This window comes from Jaculus jaculus, chromosome 18 (assembly GCF_020740685.1).
Source record: "Jaculus jaculus isolate mJacJac1 chromosome 18, mJacJac1.mat.Y.cur, whole genome shotgun sequence".
Taxonomy (NCBI): domain Eukaryota; kingdom Metazoa; phylum Chordata; class Mammalia; order Rodentia; family Dipodidae; genus Jaculus; species Jaculus jaculus.
The window spans coordinates 15914970-15931245 of NC_059119.1; the positions used below are offsets into that span (position 1 = coordinate 15914970).

Genomic DNA, 16276 nt, shown 5'->3' on the forward strand with positions numbered 1-16276 from the left:
TTCTGCCATGTCCTCTCCACGCTGCCCGCCTCCGCAGCCAGCCCTAGCTGGGCGCGTGCTGGGAGCACCCCGCGGGGCGTCCGGCTCCGCCCTTCCCTCGGCTCCATTGCTTTCTCATGACGAAGTTCATCCTGCTTCCATCTCAACAGAGCCTGATCTGTGATTCTGTGAAGTGTGCCTCTGGAGTTGAGTGTGTCTGTGTGTGTCCACCTTAGGGAGAAAATGGATTTCATGATTTCATTGAACAAATTGGCCCATTACATTTATTACCCTTTATACAACAAAAAGCCAAGTCGTAGATTTGGATCAAGTGGAAGATTTTATGATCTCACAATTGATCATGGGAATGCTATAACTAGACATGGATATAACGTCTAATCTTGGTTGAAAAATATGATTTTGCTTTGTATTGCTCTGACTTTCCCTCATTTGTTAAAGTTATAAAAAGATGGCATTGATAAATTCAAATACAATCTTGGTTGTAGTAGGGAAAGGATTTCTCATGAAGCTCTGAGCAGTGCTTAGCTGTATACGCTTATAAAGCTCAAAAAGGAAAAAAGAGATCCCTGTTTGCCCACTGTGCTAATTTGGTACCATTTTGGTAATATATGCTGGTCACCCATGATTCAAGTCAGTGAATACACTTTCTGCTGGTTTTAAATGACAGATACTGAAATTAAAATAAGCATCAAACAAGAAAGTACAGATGTAAATGTGGTTGGAAACAAGGATGTCGTTACTGAAGAGGATTTGGATGTGTTTAAGCAGGCCCAGGAGCTGTCTTGGGAGGTAAGGCCTACATACCACATTATGGTAACAAGAGTGGTGGGTGACGTCTGTTCAGACTTCGTAAGATTACCGTATTTATTTTTATAGAGCGTACCCCTGTTTTGGTATGCCCATCTTTGTTAACTACATGTAAAAGGAGTAACTGTAGAATCGTCTCCTCTCTCAGCAGGTGGGAAGGACTCAGTGGATCTCACAAAGTCAACAAGAGTAGCAGTAGCTGAGGCAGATTTCTTTTTAAAAATGCTTCTAACAATTTGATTATCTGTGTCTGAATTTGGAAAGTCCCAATGTAAAATTGGTACCAAAAAGAACATCACTTTTCAGTTGACCAAAGCTTCTTCCAATACAGATGGCCAGCCATATGAGAAATGTGTCATATTTTTAACTCTTTGGCATTGAGGAAAACAATGTTGTATTCTATAATTGGATGAAGTCACTTTTATTTTCACTATGATTTCTTTAAATGATTCCACATAAAATGTCATCTCTACTTTAGTTATTGTCACCATGACATGGGCTGTTATGAAAATTATTGGGCACATTTTTCTCAGTCGACTACATTAGACATGTATTGCTTAGTGTCAGTCGCTACCCTGTCTGTCCCTTTCTGGGAATAACATTTCTTTAATAGGCTACAAGCGTTCGTTTTAGCAGCAGCCAGTAAGGCTGAGATTTCTGATGGTTTTTGTCTCAGAAGGCATTTGGATATTTTAATTTCTTACTCTGTCCCTCACAGTATGCTTTCTGATTGCTCTTTTAGCTAGGGTAAATACCAATTGGAGTTGGGAGGTTTTATCTGGCATTAGTGTATTAAGATAATGGACATTATCCGAAAGATACTGCTAACCCTAAAACCCCTTCACTCCAACATGACAAGCCAGATTTTTTTAAAAATTTTTATTAACATTTTCCATGCAAGCCAGATTTTTGTTGTGCAAAAAAATCTTGATTGTTCTGGGTCAGGCACTGTTCTAGACATTGGGTCAACCACAGTGAATCAGGCAGGCAAAGTCCTTAACCTCAGGCAGCTTTCTGCACAGGCACAAGGGAAGTAAGAAACAGTGCACTACACATTGCACAATTGATCACTCAGTTACGGCTGGAAAACAATCTTAGAGGAATAGAGCACAGTAAGAGTATATCTTAAGTTCTCTCCTTTGTAACCTTGCAATAGACGGTTACATCTCATTCTGTAGATATTTGTATTTATAGCACAATATTAGTCCTTGCCATGTTGTTTGCCAGGATATTCGTTTGTTTCTGAGCTTTTTGTACAGATGACTATTATTTCATAAGGACTTATACTGTGTGGGGGGGTTGTTGTTTTTTTGTTTTGTTTTTCAAAGTAGGGTCTCACTCTTGTCCAGACTGATCTGGAATTCACTATGTGGTCTCAGGGTGACCTCGAATTCACAACGATCCTCCTGCCCCTGCCTCCCGAGTGCTGGGATCAAAGGCGCGCATTAGCTCACCCAGCTTTATACTATGCTTTAACAATGTGAAAATTCATGAATGAGATCAGTGTGTCCTGGTCTTTGTGGGTTTGGATGGTCATGAATGAGAATACCAGAATGTAAATGAAATATATATTCTTGGATCCTGTATTTTATCATGTTTCTTCTTTTTCTTCTCTATCAGAAAATAGAGTGTGAAAGTGGGGTAGAAGACTGTGGTCGGTACCCTTCTGTAGTAGAATTTGGGAAATACGAAATCCAAACCTGGTACTCCTCGCCTTACCCACAGGAATACGCAAGGTAATGGCGTAACCCTGGCAGGCCATGTGCCCTGTGCTGTGAGCCCCCTTCCCCATCGCCTGAATCAGGGTTCTCTGGATTAGCTGCTTCTCAGGTTTTTGCCTTGTGAAGTATGGAGTAACTATACACTTGTTTTTCTTCTAAAAGAGAAAGTTACCCTTCAATGGCCAACCTGTTCTAGAAGTTGAGTTGTAAACTAAGCATGAAGAATCTTGGTTTTATTCTTAGGTAATATCATTTAGCTATGTGTTCTTGGAGATAGATATATTTTATTCTGTTGTTTAATGTTGTGAGACCAAATACAGAGTCTCACACATGCTAAGCAAGCACTCTGCCACTGAGCTATACCCCCACCCCTTGACCACTTTTAAAAACATGTTTATAGGCCGGGCGTGGTGGCGCATGCCTTTAATCCCAGCACTCGGGAGGCAGAGGTAGGTGGATCGCTGTGAGTTCGAGGCTACCCTGAGACTACATAGTGAATTCCAGGTCAGCCTGGGCCAAAGTGAGACCCTACCTTGAAAAAAACAAAAACAAAAAAAAAAGTTTATATACTTTAATTATACAAATTAAGCCATAAGTTATCCACTCTGACAGATTTAAAAAAGAATTTGGGGTGGGAGCAATTGTTGAGCGGATAAGGCACTTACCTGTGAAGTCTAAGAACCCACCTTCAACTCTTCAGACCCCTCATAAGTCAGACACACAAGGTGATACATGCATGCAAGGTTGTACATACGCACAATGTGGCACACACATCTGGAGTTCGATTGCAATGGCTAGAGGCCCTGGCGTGCCAATTCTGTCCCCCCCACATAAAAATAGAAAGAATTTGCATAGAGATGTAATATTGGGGCTTAACCCCTCCTGCCTTCTCAAGGCCCTTCTCTTTCCTTCTTCTGCTTTTTTTTTTTTTTTTAATGAAAGAGAGTGAGAATTGACTCTAATAATATTTCTCTAAACCGTAAAAAAAAGACATGTAAGATTTGGAATGAATATTGTCTCTGTCTATATTTCTCTCTACAATGGCATTTCTCCCTGTTCTTTTACCCCAAACATTTTGCAAGTGCTTCTAAACATTTCTTCTAAATACCAGCAATAGTCCATTTAAACACGAAGAGGGTACAAATGAAAAGCATTCTAATTTTTAAAAAATATTTTGTTTACTTATTTATTTGAGTGAGAGAGAAAGGGGTAGAGAGAGAATGGGTACTCCAGAGCCTTCACCACTGCAAGTAAACTCCAGATGCTTGCTCCACCTTGTGCATTTGGCTCATATGGGTCCTGGGGAATCGAACCTGGGTCCATTGGCTTTGCAGGCAAGCACTTTAACTGCTAAGCCACCTCTCAACGCACATTCTATCTTTTAAATGAGATAAACAAGTCATGAAGGCTGAGAGAGCTGGTACTCAGACGGTAGAGCCAGGTGTGGTGGCATCTGCTTAATTTGTCACTCATCTTCTAGAACACCCTTTCTATCTTCATAATTGGCCAGATGCCCACTTCATGGATGGCCAGCACTCCATAAGATGTGGTGGAATGAATTTGAGTTCAAGGCCAGCCTGGGTACCAAGCAAGGGTCAGTTCTTCACCCCACCCCCAAAATTAAAAAAGGAAAGTAAGCAAGAAAATCCCAAGTCAGAGTCGAGAAGCAACTAAACTGAATGTAGTGATGACAAGGTCCATGGGAACTCTGCCAAGAGCAAGACTTTGTCCTAATACGTGCATGCATGCACACACACATGTACCACATGATGTCATATATATGTACATGCATTTACATGCCTGTGTTAATGTGCACAGTATACATATGTGACCTAGAGAACCACTCGTCGTTTGCCTTTGTATCCAGATGCATATGCTACCTTGTGCATGGGCTGTACACGGGCACTGAAGAACTGAGCCCGGGCAGTGAGGCTTCGTAAGCAAGTGCCTTTGACCACTGAACCATCTCTCTAGCCCAGGAAACTTTTTTGTTTGTTTGTTTTGTTTTGTTTTGTTTGAGGTCGGGTCTCGCTCAAACCCAGGCTGACCTAGAATTTATTCTGTAGTCTCAGGATGGCCTTGAACTCATGGTGATCCTCCTACCTCTGCCTCCCAAGTACTGGGATTAAAGGTGTATGCCACCAAGCCCAGCTAAGAAATCATTTTTTTAAAAAAAATTAAAGATAGTGGAATTGGTGGAAAACAAATCTGGTCTTTTGACTTTAAGCCCAGCATTGCTTTTTTAGACCACATATAGATCTATAACAATAACTTTAGTTGTGTCATCCAAAAGTGGAAATAAAAAAAACTAAATCAAAGCCGGGAATGGCCTCACATCTTTAATTCGAACACTTGGAAGGCAGAGATAGGTGGATCACCATGAGTTCAAGGCCACCCTGAGGCGACATAATGAATTCCAAGGTAAGCCTGAGCTACAGTGAGACCCTACCTCAGAAAAAAATAAAATCAAGTTTTAGGATTTTGCTGCTTCCTAGGTATTCAGATCATTTAAAAATAGTTAAAATCCTAAGTAAATGATGATTATAGTTCTAACAGAGCACATAAACATTGTCTCCAACAAAAACTAGAAATGTTGAGTCTGGAGATGGCTTATCAGTTAAAGGTGTTTGTTTGATAATTCTGCCAGCCCACACTCAATTCCCCGGTATCCACATTAAGCTGGATGGGTATGTAGTAAGAGATTCTGGTGCGTGCGTGTGCGTGCACACACACACACACATACACACACACTTTCTCTCCTATCATAAGTAAATAAATAATTGGAAATATGTAAATTATGGGATTAAGTAAAGGCATCAGACTATGTGCTATATTGAAAAAATTTGTACAGTTATTTTTACATTTCCTTGTTATCTGCTTTTTCTCATTTTTTAATCTATCTCAAGTGTTTTTATAGCCATTTTATGACAGAGAAAATTAAACAGTACTTAACTTTGCTCCCTTGTACAATATTATCAGTCTGACAGATTCTTTGATTCTTAAACTCTAACAGATTACCAAAGCTTTACCTGTGTGAATTCTGTCTTAAATATATGAAAAGTAAAAATATTTTGCTAAGACACTCAAAGAAGTGTGGATGGTTTCATCCTCCAGCAAATGAAATTTACCGAAGGAAAGACCTTTCAGTATTTGAGGTAAGCTTGTGAAAACAAAAACTCATCTTTTTGAACTCTAGGATTCCAAGTTGTTGACTGTACTTGGGGTGATTTGTATGTGGAAGATTCAAAATATATTTAATTTTGGCAGTGAAATTCAGGCAGCTCTTAAAAATATCTCCATGTTTTGGAATTTTTATCCAACCATATTAAGTGACCATTTTGAATTATAAGAATTCCTACTTCATCATGTTAGGTTTTTTTGTTATGTTCTCCCCACTCCCCAACCTCTGTCTACGGTAGATATATTCACCAATGAATTTATGGTCTCCTCAGCTCTTTGTAAAATCCACATTCTTTGGCAGGAGAAATCAGCTTTGTTCAACAGCTCCAGCCAGTGTCTGGCAGGTGCTCCCTCTTCTAGGGAATTGAGCAGCTGTACATATCTCCTCAGAACACAGCCACCTGTGTTTCCATCCAGTTCTTGGCAGGGTAGATAATCCTTTTGGTGAGACCCCAGCAGATGTTGGGACTCACCCCATCTGGCTCGATGGCCATCCCTGGAGAACTGTGCTGTTCACAGGAAACTCTTGTGTCTTATGGCCATGTGCCTGTCATTGCGGGCTTGTTGAAGGTATTCTGTTGTTATTTTTACTTATTTATTGAGAGAAAGAGAATGGGTGAGCCAAGGCCTCTAGCCACTGCAGATGAACTCCAGAGGCATGCCCCGCCCTGTGCACGTGGCTTACGTGGATACGAGGAGTCAAACCTGGGTCCTTAGACTTTGCAGGCAAGCTCCTAACTGCGAAATCATCTCTCTAGCTCAACATTTTGTATTCTGAGAATTGATCCAGTACTTGGCTTCTGTGTAGTTGCATTGTTTAATCCTGTTTCTATTGTCCATTTCAGGGATTGAGGCCATCTGGGTCATTGCACCTAGAGGACACCACACCTCTCCTTCAGTTACTGTCTGTTCATCGGCCCGCTTTCTTCCCGCCTTTGTTCCTTTCATTTCATTTACAAACTTCTACTACGCGGCTGCCTTTTCTTCGTGGTTACCACCTTAGCACAGAGCTTTGTGCTCCAGATGCTGCCAGCAGACCTCCTTAGTACCCCAAGCAGATACACCTCTACTCTAGGGTTCTCTGTCAGACTTGTTCTGGCTGACATCTTTTCTTCTCTGCTGTTCTCTTTGTCTTTGCCATCATGACTGGTTATGGGAGTGTCATGAGTTTCTCACATGGGTTAAGATCCCACTGGTTTTTCTTTTTCCCCCGACTGCTGAGAAAACGTAGGGCCATATGTGTGTGCATAAAGACCTCTCCCTGTGATTCTGTCCAGTGCCCTTTTGGTGAGGCTAAAGAAAAAAGGGTATTTATTATAGAGTGAAGGTTTGATGCTATTAGTTTCCACTACTGGCCAGAAAAGGGATTCTCAGCCTGTGCACCACTACCATTTCCGGGTGAACAGTCCTGGCTGTAGGACTTGTGCTGTGCATTACAAGCTGCTTAGCAGCAACTCTGCTGGGAATGTCGATGGTGGCAGAAGGCCGCAGACATAGCCAAATAAGAGGGGAGGGAGGGGTTCTGTTGAAGCCCTGCTAGTCCTGATGCGGAGCTGCTCTGTCCTGAGGCTTCTGTAGTGTCACCTTTGCCATTGGTTCTTCCTTGATGCCTGGGATCCTTTCTGGTAACCAAAATAAAACTGAAATCACCGGTCATTGTTTCCCAAAGGACAAAACTCATCATTTGCCTTAAGCAAATCCCTGTGAGTTAGCTTGTGGAGTGTCATCTCTAATAATCCCAGAAGTCTTTGGGGCAAGACAGTCAGTCTCCTTAGACGTGTGTTTGGACCATATAGAAAAGAGAACAATCTAGATGGGAGTTTGTAAACTTGATTCAAACGATGAGCTGGAATTGATAAATACTAAGGTCTCCATTCTAGAATTGGTCAAGCTAGTATTTTTACCAATATGAAGGAAACTTTCAGTTTCCTCAAATAAGTGAAGAATAATCATGGATTACGATTTTCATCCCTATATCTGTCTCTCTTATATTGGACTTTTCACAACTGATGAAAATTTTGTCTCGGCATTATCATTTCTGTTTCTAGTTCACAGATATATAGCTCTATCTTTTTTTTTTTTATAATATACTACCATTTCCAAAAGGACCATACTCTCAAATACATAAAAACTTCCTTTAATTAAAGAGAGAATTGCATCCTCTGTGCCCATTGCCTGCATTTGATTATGTTGCTATGTGTGGGACCTAGGTTCCATCCAAGGGAAATCGTTATATGAAATCTAAAAATAATTTGTGCAATATGAGAACCCGTATGGTCCACAGGAGATTCAAGGATGGTCAAGTTCATTGTTCAAGAGCTCTGGTTAGCAAATATCCATTTCCCTTAAGGAAAGTGCTGGGGATTCTGCTGTGCTTTCTGTTTTCGACAAGTAACTACATTTGATCAAAGAAGCTGGCACCTGTGCCTAGCCTCCTGTCTGTTGCCATCAGGATAACGGCTTGATTCTTTTATTTTGAAGAGAAGTGGACTGTAATTGTGGTACTTATTGTGGGTTGAAATTCATCTCGGTTTCTCTGCAAGTATTCCCAACATAGAAATTTTATCTTTTCCAATTATATTTCAAATGATACTTGGAATAAAACCAAAATGAAAGCCTCTTTTGCTAATCCACACTTCTGAGGAATCAGAATAAATACAGTTCATTTATTTTTATTTGATGTCCTTTTGGAAACAGTGTGAAAGTTTAACATACTTGGTAAATATTTTTGTTTCCATTAGTTCAGACCTGTTTCACATTTTAAAAAGAAGACATGAATGATCATTTTTAACTCATAATGTATTGCAAGTAAAAATTACTTTTTTGCAGTTGGTTTGATCTTTCTTAAGATAGCTTAAGAAAAAAAATAAAGTTGATTTAAATTTAAGAGAAAAGGTAGATTTCTGATTTGCCAAGTGATAGCTGTTTTCTGGTTGACTTAATTTAATGGGAGTGTTTTAATCTCTCAGTGTAAGATTTGAAAATAAAATTATGTGCTTCTAAAACACCACATAGAAGAAACAGTTCTGTACTGAGTGATATTTTTATGTTCAATAATGTTGTCTGTTTCTCTTTTGCTAGGTTGATGGGAATATGAGCAAAATTTATTGCCAAAACCTTTGCTTGTTAGCCAAGCTCTTCCTGGACCACAAAACGTTGTATTATGATGTCGAGCCATTCCTTTTTTATGTCCTTACAAAAAATGATGAAAAAGGCTGTCATCTGGTTGGATACTTCTCGAAGGTAAAACAAGAGCCAGCATGACCTTCGCTTTCTTTTTTGAAATGTTTTTAGTAGAGCCCAGTTCTTTGAACAGGGCTTTTTATGACTATAATTTGAGTAAGTGACACATGTTTCTGAAAAACTCAGCTCCTTGTTTAGAGCTCATTTATAAAGACCAAAACAAAACAAAACAAAAAAAGCCCCATGGTGCCTAGAATGTGTGTGAGAGATCTCAACACCACATGCTGTTGACTGTCCACATCTGTGCAACATCGTGATTGCTGTCTTGTAGCAGTTTTGAGTTCTAAGTGTAAAGCTCATTCCTCCTCCCCTCCCCAGTGGCGTCCGTGTGAAGTGTGCAGTAGCATTTATGAGTTCGTTCTCCTTTTCCTGCAGGGCACTGCCTCTGTGGTCCGCAGTACCTCGGTGAGTTAGAGCACTGGCATTTGGGTAGTCAGGCTGAAGGATAGAGTGACTGGCTGTATGCTCTTGCCTGCTGCGCTCTGTCCCGTGTTAAGCACTAAAGTCATCTCGAGAGAGCCTGCCTGCCTTTCGCCAGCCAGCGTTCACGTGGCCCGGGCCTTGGCATGCTGAAGAGCAGTAGCTGCTTTTGCCAACAGTTCAGAGCTCTCCTCTCAGATTCTGTGGTTCAAAGGCTGTTGAAAGATAATAACTGAAATGTAATAAAAGGAGAAATGAATATGAAGATGCTTACCAGGTGGTGACCTTAACTTTCCTTAGGCACACACCTAAGCAAATGCTTACATAAATACAGCCAGTAACTAAGAGACTCATAAGCAAAAGGCAGACGATTGCCAGGTGTGGTGGCCATGTCTTTAATCCCAGCACTCGGGAGGCAGAGTAGGAGGATCACTGTGATTTGGAGGCCGCCCTGGCACTTCATAGTGAATTCCTGGTCAGCTAGTGCAAGACACTACCTCAGAATAAATATATAAATAAAAATCCACATACCCAGCAGATACGGAATGAATATGCTTTTCTGTAATGTAAGTAAAACGTTTTTGTAGAAGTACTGTTTCCATGAAGATCAAAAGATAGAGCATAGGCCTGTGTGGTGGAGCATGCCTCCAGTCCTGGTTCTTAGAAGGCTGAAGCAGGGGGATCACAAGTGTGAGGCCCACCCAGGTCACGTAGGACGACCCTGTCTGTCTTTCTCCACTCCTATAAGTGAGCCAGAAAGATGGAATATAGGTGCAAATGCTTTATAGACTAGTTACTTCTTTTTTTTTTTTTTGGTTTTTCAAGGTAGGGTCTCACTCTAACCCAGGCTGACCTGGAATTCACTATGGAGTTTCAGGGTGGCCTCGAACTCACAGCAGTCCTACCTCTGCCTCCCAAGTGCTGGGATTAAAGGTGTGCGCCACCACGCCCGGCTCTAGACTAGTTACTTTAAATTTACAAAAACGCTCAGGAAGCAAAAACAAAAATCAACAAAAGCATTTATGAAAAATCCCCACAATTCTGTATGTATTTGGCAAAACTTAAAAGATACTTAATTTGCACATTACGTACTTTAAAAATGGCAAAATTATCCGAACATGATGGCACATGCCTTTAATCCCAGTACTTGGGAGTCAGAGGTAGGAGAATCACTTTGAATTTGAGGTCAGCCTGGGCTGGTTAACGACCTGGGTTCCGTTCCCCAGAACTCACGTAAAGCCAAATGCACGAAGTGGTACATGCATCTGGAGTTAATTTACAGTGACCAGAGCCACACCCGTTCTCTCTTTCCTTGTTATGCTCTGTCTCTACTTGCAAACAGATTAACAAATTAAAAAATTTTAAAACAAAACGAACTGTCAGAATTAACATGAGCAATAAACAGGAAATATATTAGTATAAATTACAAAAACATATATTTTATAGGGTTATAGAGACATTTTTCTTATAAAAGTTTAAAAATCTAGATTGGAAAGGCTGGGGAGATGATTCAGCATGTCCTGTCCAAGCATGAGAGCTTCAGGGGCTCCAAGATGAGTACATTTTTTCTCCCGGAACCCATGTAAAGGGCTAGGTCTGCCTTCTGACCCCCGTAACTCCAGTCTTGAGGGGAACAAAATGGCAAGCAAGCCCCAGACTTCTGAAGAGATTGCATGTCAAGAAGACAAGTGGATGCGCAGTAGAGGGTGTGGAGTCTCCTGCGCTTTGCTGGGACAGAGCGCCCAGTCAGAAGCCACTTATGGAAGGAGAGGGTTTATGAATGGGCTGTAGTTTAAAAGGGAAGGTTTCTTTTGTTGTTATTGTTGTTATTTTGTTTTTGTTTTGTGTTTTCAAGTCTGTGTCTCACTGTAGCTCAGGCTGACATGAATCTTACTCTGTAGTCCCAGGCTGGCCTCAAACTCACAGCAGTCCTACACCTGCCTCCCGAGTGCTGGGATGAAAGGTGTGTGCCTTCCAGGACCAGCCCGGGTGACGGGGAGAACCTGACGAGCTGACAGCTGGCAACACATGTCCCCGTGAGCAAGGGGTGGGGTGGGGAATAGTAACAAGAGTGCTGCAAACAGGGCTGGGCCATAACAGCCCAAGGCCTGCGCCCAGCAACACACCACCCTACCCAGCTCCACCTCCCCCAAAACACCAGAAACCTTGCAAACTGCATCACTAGCCAGGGGTTAAGGATGAGGCATAATCACAAATACATAAAGCTAGGAAAAATATTTTACATTCAAACCATGAAGAGGGCACAGTTCTTTTCCAGCCCCCCCCCCCCATGCTTATGGGGAACCATATCTCCCATGGGCATTTACTCACAAACCACACCTCACACACTGCACACAAGTACACACATAAGCTTGTGATGATCATGTAGAAAGTAGTGTTTCTTGAAATGTCTGTGACTTTAAACATAAGACTTAATGATGCCTACCTTTTCTGTCACGATTGTCTGTCTGATTGTTTATCTTCTAATTGCCTCGATACAGATCTTTTTTTAAATTTATTTTTGTTTATTTTTATTTATTTATTTAAGAGTGACAGAGAAAGAGGCAGATAGAGAATGGGCATGCCAGGGCCTCCAGCCACTGCAAACAAACTCCAGGTGCGTGTGCCCCCTTGTGCATCTGGCTTACCTGGGTCCTGGGGAATCGAGCTTCGAACAAGGATCCTTAGGCTTCACAGGCAAGCGCTTAACCACTAAGCCATCTCTCCAGCCCTTGATATGGATCTTTTTATTGGCCCTTGGGTAGTAATGCACACCGGTGGTGGTGACTCTACCTGTTTGATAGTCACTTCTTCATGGGGGCCCAACATTTCTCTCAGAGCAAACTCAGCTTTTTCTCTATAGCATGACAGCTACTGCCTACAGAATACAAAAACTTTTTATCAGGCTAGAGGGAATATGGATGGCTTGAACCCTTGGGGGCGAAGTGTATAATAAACCATATTCTAGAGCTTGTTAGTAAAACCTTCAATAATAGCCAGAGAATGGCCATTATGACCTAGAAATATCTTATGCAAGTTGTTACATGCATATGACTTTCCAGGCAGGAAGAAGGCATGCTTATGCTTACATTATCTCGATTTAGTGGTGGTGTCATGTATAAAAAAGGAGAAAGGGGGGCTGGAGAGATGGCTTAACAGTTAAGGTGCTTGTCTGCAAAGCCAAAAGACCCAGGTTCGATTTCCCAGGACCCATGTAAACACAAGAATTAAAATTTTAAAAAAAAAAAGAGGAGAAAGGGATTGCTGTGGAATTTATTTCAAAAAACAGCCAGAAATGGGAATAGTTCTGGACAGAGAAAGGAATGCCATCCAGGATAAATCCATTTAAATCAGAGTACATCTCTTAGATAGCATGATCCACTTATCTCAGTTTTAAAGTAAAATTAATTATTTGAACCTTTGTCATTGATATGCACATTTGGTGATAGGCAGTCTATCTTCTAAAGAAAATGGAATTACATTATTGCTCCCTGTTCATATTTAGATGTCCTACAGACAGCTACAAATATGCCAAAGTTGGAGACTCGCCTTTTTTCATAAAGAGCTATTTAATTCTGCCCTGCAGGATTTTCCCCGCAATCACTTCCTGTGATCTTTCAAATAGGTTCGATATAGATGGGGAGTTCTGCAGTAATCCTTTGATGTGGCTAGTTCTGTTTGTGGTCAGTTGCACTTGTGGCTTAAACGTGGCCACAGCATGCACACGCCTCAAAAGCCTTTTCCAGATCTTCTCTGTGTGCATTTTGGTGGCTTCCATATGCTCTGAACCCGGCGTTGCTGCCCGATGCTGTTGCCCATGAGAACTATAAGGTCTCTCGCTCTCAGAGCTGTTTCTTAGCACATTCCACCCATTTTTCCTCCCAGCTTCCGATTTGGTAATATTTTGGTCTTACCTTGGAAGCCTGGGACTTACTTGCTTGTTATTCTCTCTTTTGTTCTGTTTTCCTTTCCTGGTTTGGGATGCAGATTAATTATTTCTTGATCTTTTTACTTTGACTTCTTATTCCCTGGAGAAATGTGTTTGTGCGCATCTGCCCACGTCTGCCGTTGTAGTTTCTCTGGGGCATTTGCTCAAAGGCAGAAGGCAGACTGCTGTTGCAGAGTAGTAAATTATTATTTAGCAGGGTTGCCAGCGAAGTCCTGGCCTACTCCACTGGGTACCTCTCTGGATGCTATTTCCTCTGCTTCCCAGGTTGTGTGAAAAGGAGCACATTTCTGCCATACTGTCTGAATTGTTCCATGGAATTCATATTGCCTTGGTTTGACATTTGTATCTCATGGTCCTGCTTGGCAAGAATAAAGATATGTTTGGGCTGGAGAGATGGCTTAGCAATTAAGCCCTTGCCTGTGAAGCCTAAGGACCCCAGTTCGAGGCTTTATTCCCTAAGACCCACGTTAGCCAGTTGCACAAGGGGGCGTATGCATTTGGAGCTCGTTTGTAGTAGCTGGAGGCCCTGGCGTGCCCATTCCCTCTCTCTCTCTGTCACTCTCAAATAAATAAAAATGAATGATTTAAAAAAAAAAAGAATAAAAACATTTTTGAAAAGCATACTCAGAGTTGATGGTTTGCTGTTTGTTCATTGATAGCTCGATTAACGCCGTAGGGTGATTCTGCCGGACCTAAGCCACTGGCTCACTTTGGCAGACTGCTTCACAAGGACAGTGGCAGGTGTAGGACTTGTCCACTTGAGCAGAGCTCTGACATGCTCGATCTGTTTCTCCTTCCCTCAGGAAAAGCTTTGCCAGCAGAAGTATAATGTCTCCTGTATAATGATCATGCCCCAGCACCAAAGGCAAGGATTTGGACGGTTTCTCATTGATTTCAGTAAGTGAAGTGCTTTATTTACTTTCATGATCCAGGGAGCTGATGGCTTTTACAGGAAGCAGTAACACATAAAACTTTATTTAACCTGCTGTGTTGTTTTTGGCCGGTGCATAATGGGTCCTGTCTTTATATTTACATGGGTTAGAAAATCTTTCTCAAGTGAAAATTGTACTGCTGCTCAGTTATTGTCCTCGAGAAAATTGAGACTAGATCTCTCCAGTGTCAGTGGCTCACAAAGCCATTACCCTGAACGAACCGGCAGAATTGCATTCCATTTGTAGCGCTCGAGCTCATTAGCACCAAATAGGCAATTATTTGTGATTAAGGCAAAAGGAATTGTTATTTAAAATGGTTTTTAGCTTTCTAAAATTTTGCTTGCAATCTTGTATGGAGCAGAGCAGAACAGGACTGCTTCCATGTAAAGAAAGGGCCTGTGTGCAGCCTTTCCTGTCCTTCTCCACTCCAAGACACTCCAGGAGTTTGTTAATGCCTTTCAGAATTATGGACGTAAATTACAGTGCTTGCGTAAAAAGGTTTTGCACACAATATTTACTTGATTTACTTGTATCTAATGTGCAAACTTAAAATTAGATGCAGAAGATTTGGTGGTGGGTTGGTATTTTTCGTTTTGGTATTGGGTTTTTTAATGGCCATGTTTTTTCTTTCTATTATGTTGAGTTCATTATATATTATATTTGCAAAGTTAAGGCTCTGTATTGTAAATGTAGGGTTAAGGTTACATTTGGAGAGCTGATTCCAGATGTACATCCAGGTAATATAAAACACAGGTATCCCATGAAAACAGTAAATTCTGGCCATGTGAAAAGTTCACTCAGAACTGTGTTCTTAGGGATTAATAGGTTGAGTTGTCTGTGATTATTACGTGAATGAAGGAAAGTTTGGTGTATGACATAGCTCTCATCGGGTATGTGCAGTGCAAAAGACTGAAGGTGATATACTTAGAGAAATGAGGAAGTCTGACTGCAGATCAGTCCTCTTAGATGGTGAATATTGAGGTCTGAGGATGAAAAGAGCACTAGCAATTTTGGAATGACTTATATAATTTATTGACACTGAAAGGTAATTTTTTGGAGGAGGTGTTTTTAGTTGATTGCACATTCAGATAGCATTTTTAATCATTAGTTCGTTATTCTAGTCTTAACCTATTCTTTGCTGACCTAGTTATCAAGGCTAATTATCCAAGGAAGGCTATCATACTAGCTGTCTGTTTTCAGTGTGTAGAATCTTTGCTGTAGGTATTTGCAAGGGTAGATTAATTTGTCTTGTTCTAGAGTTTTTTAGTCACTATCCACTTGATGTTCAGAAATGATTCTGTTATCACAAGCAGCCATTCAAGCCTCAAACCTTTTTTTTTTTTTCTTTTTTTGCACGGGGGTGTGGTGTATGTTCATGTGCCTGTGTATGTTCATGTGTGTGTGAGTGCATGTGCGTATATTTTCTAAGGTAGGGTCTCACTCTAGCCCAGGCTGACCTGGAACTCACTCTGTAGCCTAGGCTGGCCTTAAACCCATGGTGATCTTCTTATGTCAGCCTCCCAAGTGTTGAGATCAAAGGTGGGTGCCACTCTGCCCAGCTGCCTCCTCTTTTTTTTTTTTTTTTTAATTTTTTATTTATTTGAGAGTGACAGACACAGAGAGAAAGACAGATAGTGGGAGAGAGAGAGAATGGGCACGCCAGGGCTTCCAGCCTCTGCAAACGAACTCCAGACGCATGCACCCCCTTGTGCATCTGGCTAACGTGGGACCTGGGGAACCGAGCCTCGAACCGGGGTCCTTAGGCTTCACAGGCAGGCGCTTAACCGCTAAGCCATCTCTCCAGCCCTGCCTCCTCTTTTTGTTGCCATTTCCTGACTTTTAAATATCATATCTTCCTTGGTTCCATAGTCTATTCTTGTGGTAATGCTTGGTGTCGTACTTCTGATTATCATGACCTTGGACACCTTTATATCTGGTAAGGTTTCCCTTAATAATATGCTATTTTAGTGAAAAGTACAAATCTACCTTGTATTTTCGCTCTTTTTGGGTTTTTTTTTTGTTGT

General features: G+C 41.3%; 1 protein-coding gene across 4 annotated transcripts in view; it reads left to right on the forward strand.

The window, feature by feature from the left end:
* The window catches only part of Kat6b (lysine acetyltransferase 6B), a 214720-nt gene that overhangs the window by 156957 nt on the left and 41487 nt on the right, over positions 1-16276 (forward strand). For all 4 annotated transcript variants that reach the window (XM_045137158.1, XM_045137157.1, XM_045137159.1 and 1 more), the window contains exons 8-12: positions 668-789; positions 2428-2543; positions 5542-5683; positions 8790-8951; positions 14124-14217. In XM_045137158.1, coding sequence (XP_044993093.1) covers positions 668-789; positions 2428-2543; positions 5542-5683; positions 8790-8951; positions 14124-14217 — 636 coding nt within the window. The remainder of the gene's footprint in view (positions 1-667; positions 790-2427; positions 2544-5541; positions 5684-8789; positions 8952-14123; positions 14218-16276) is intronic.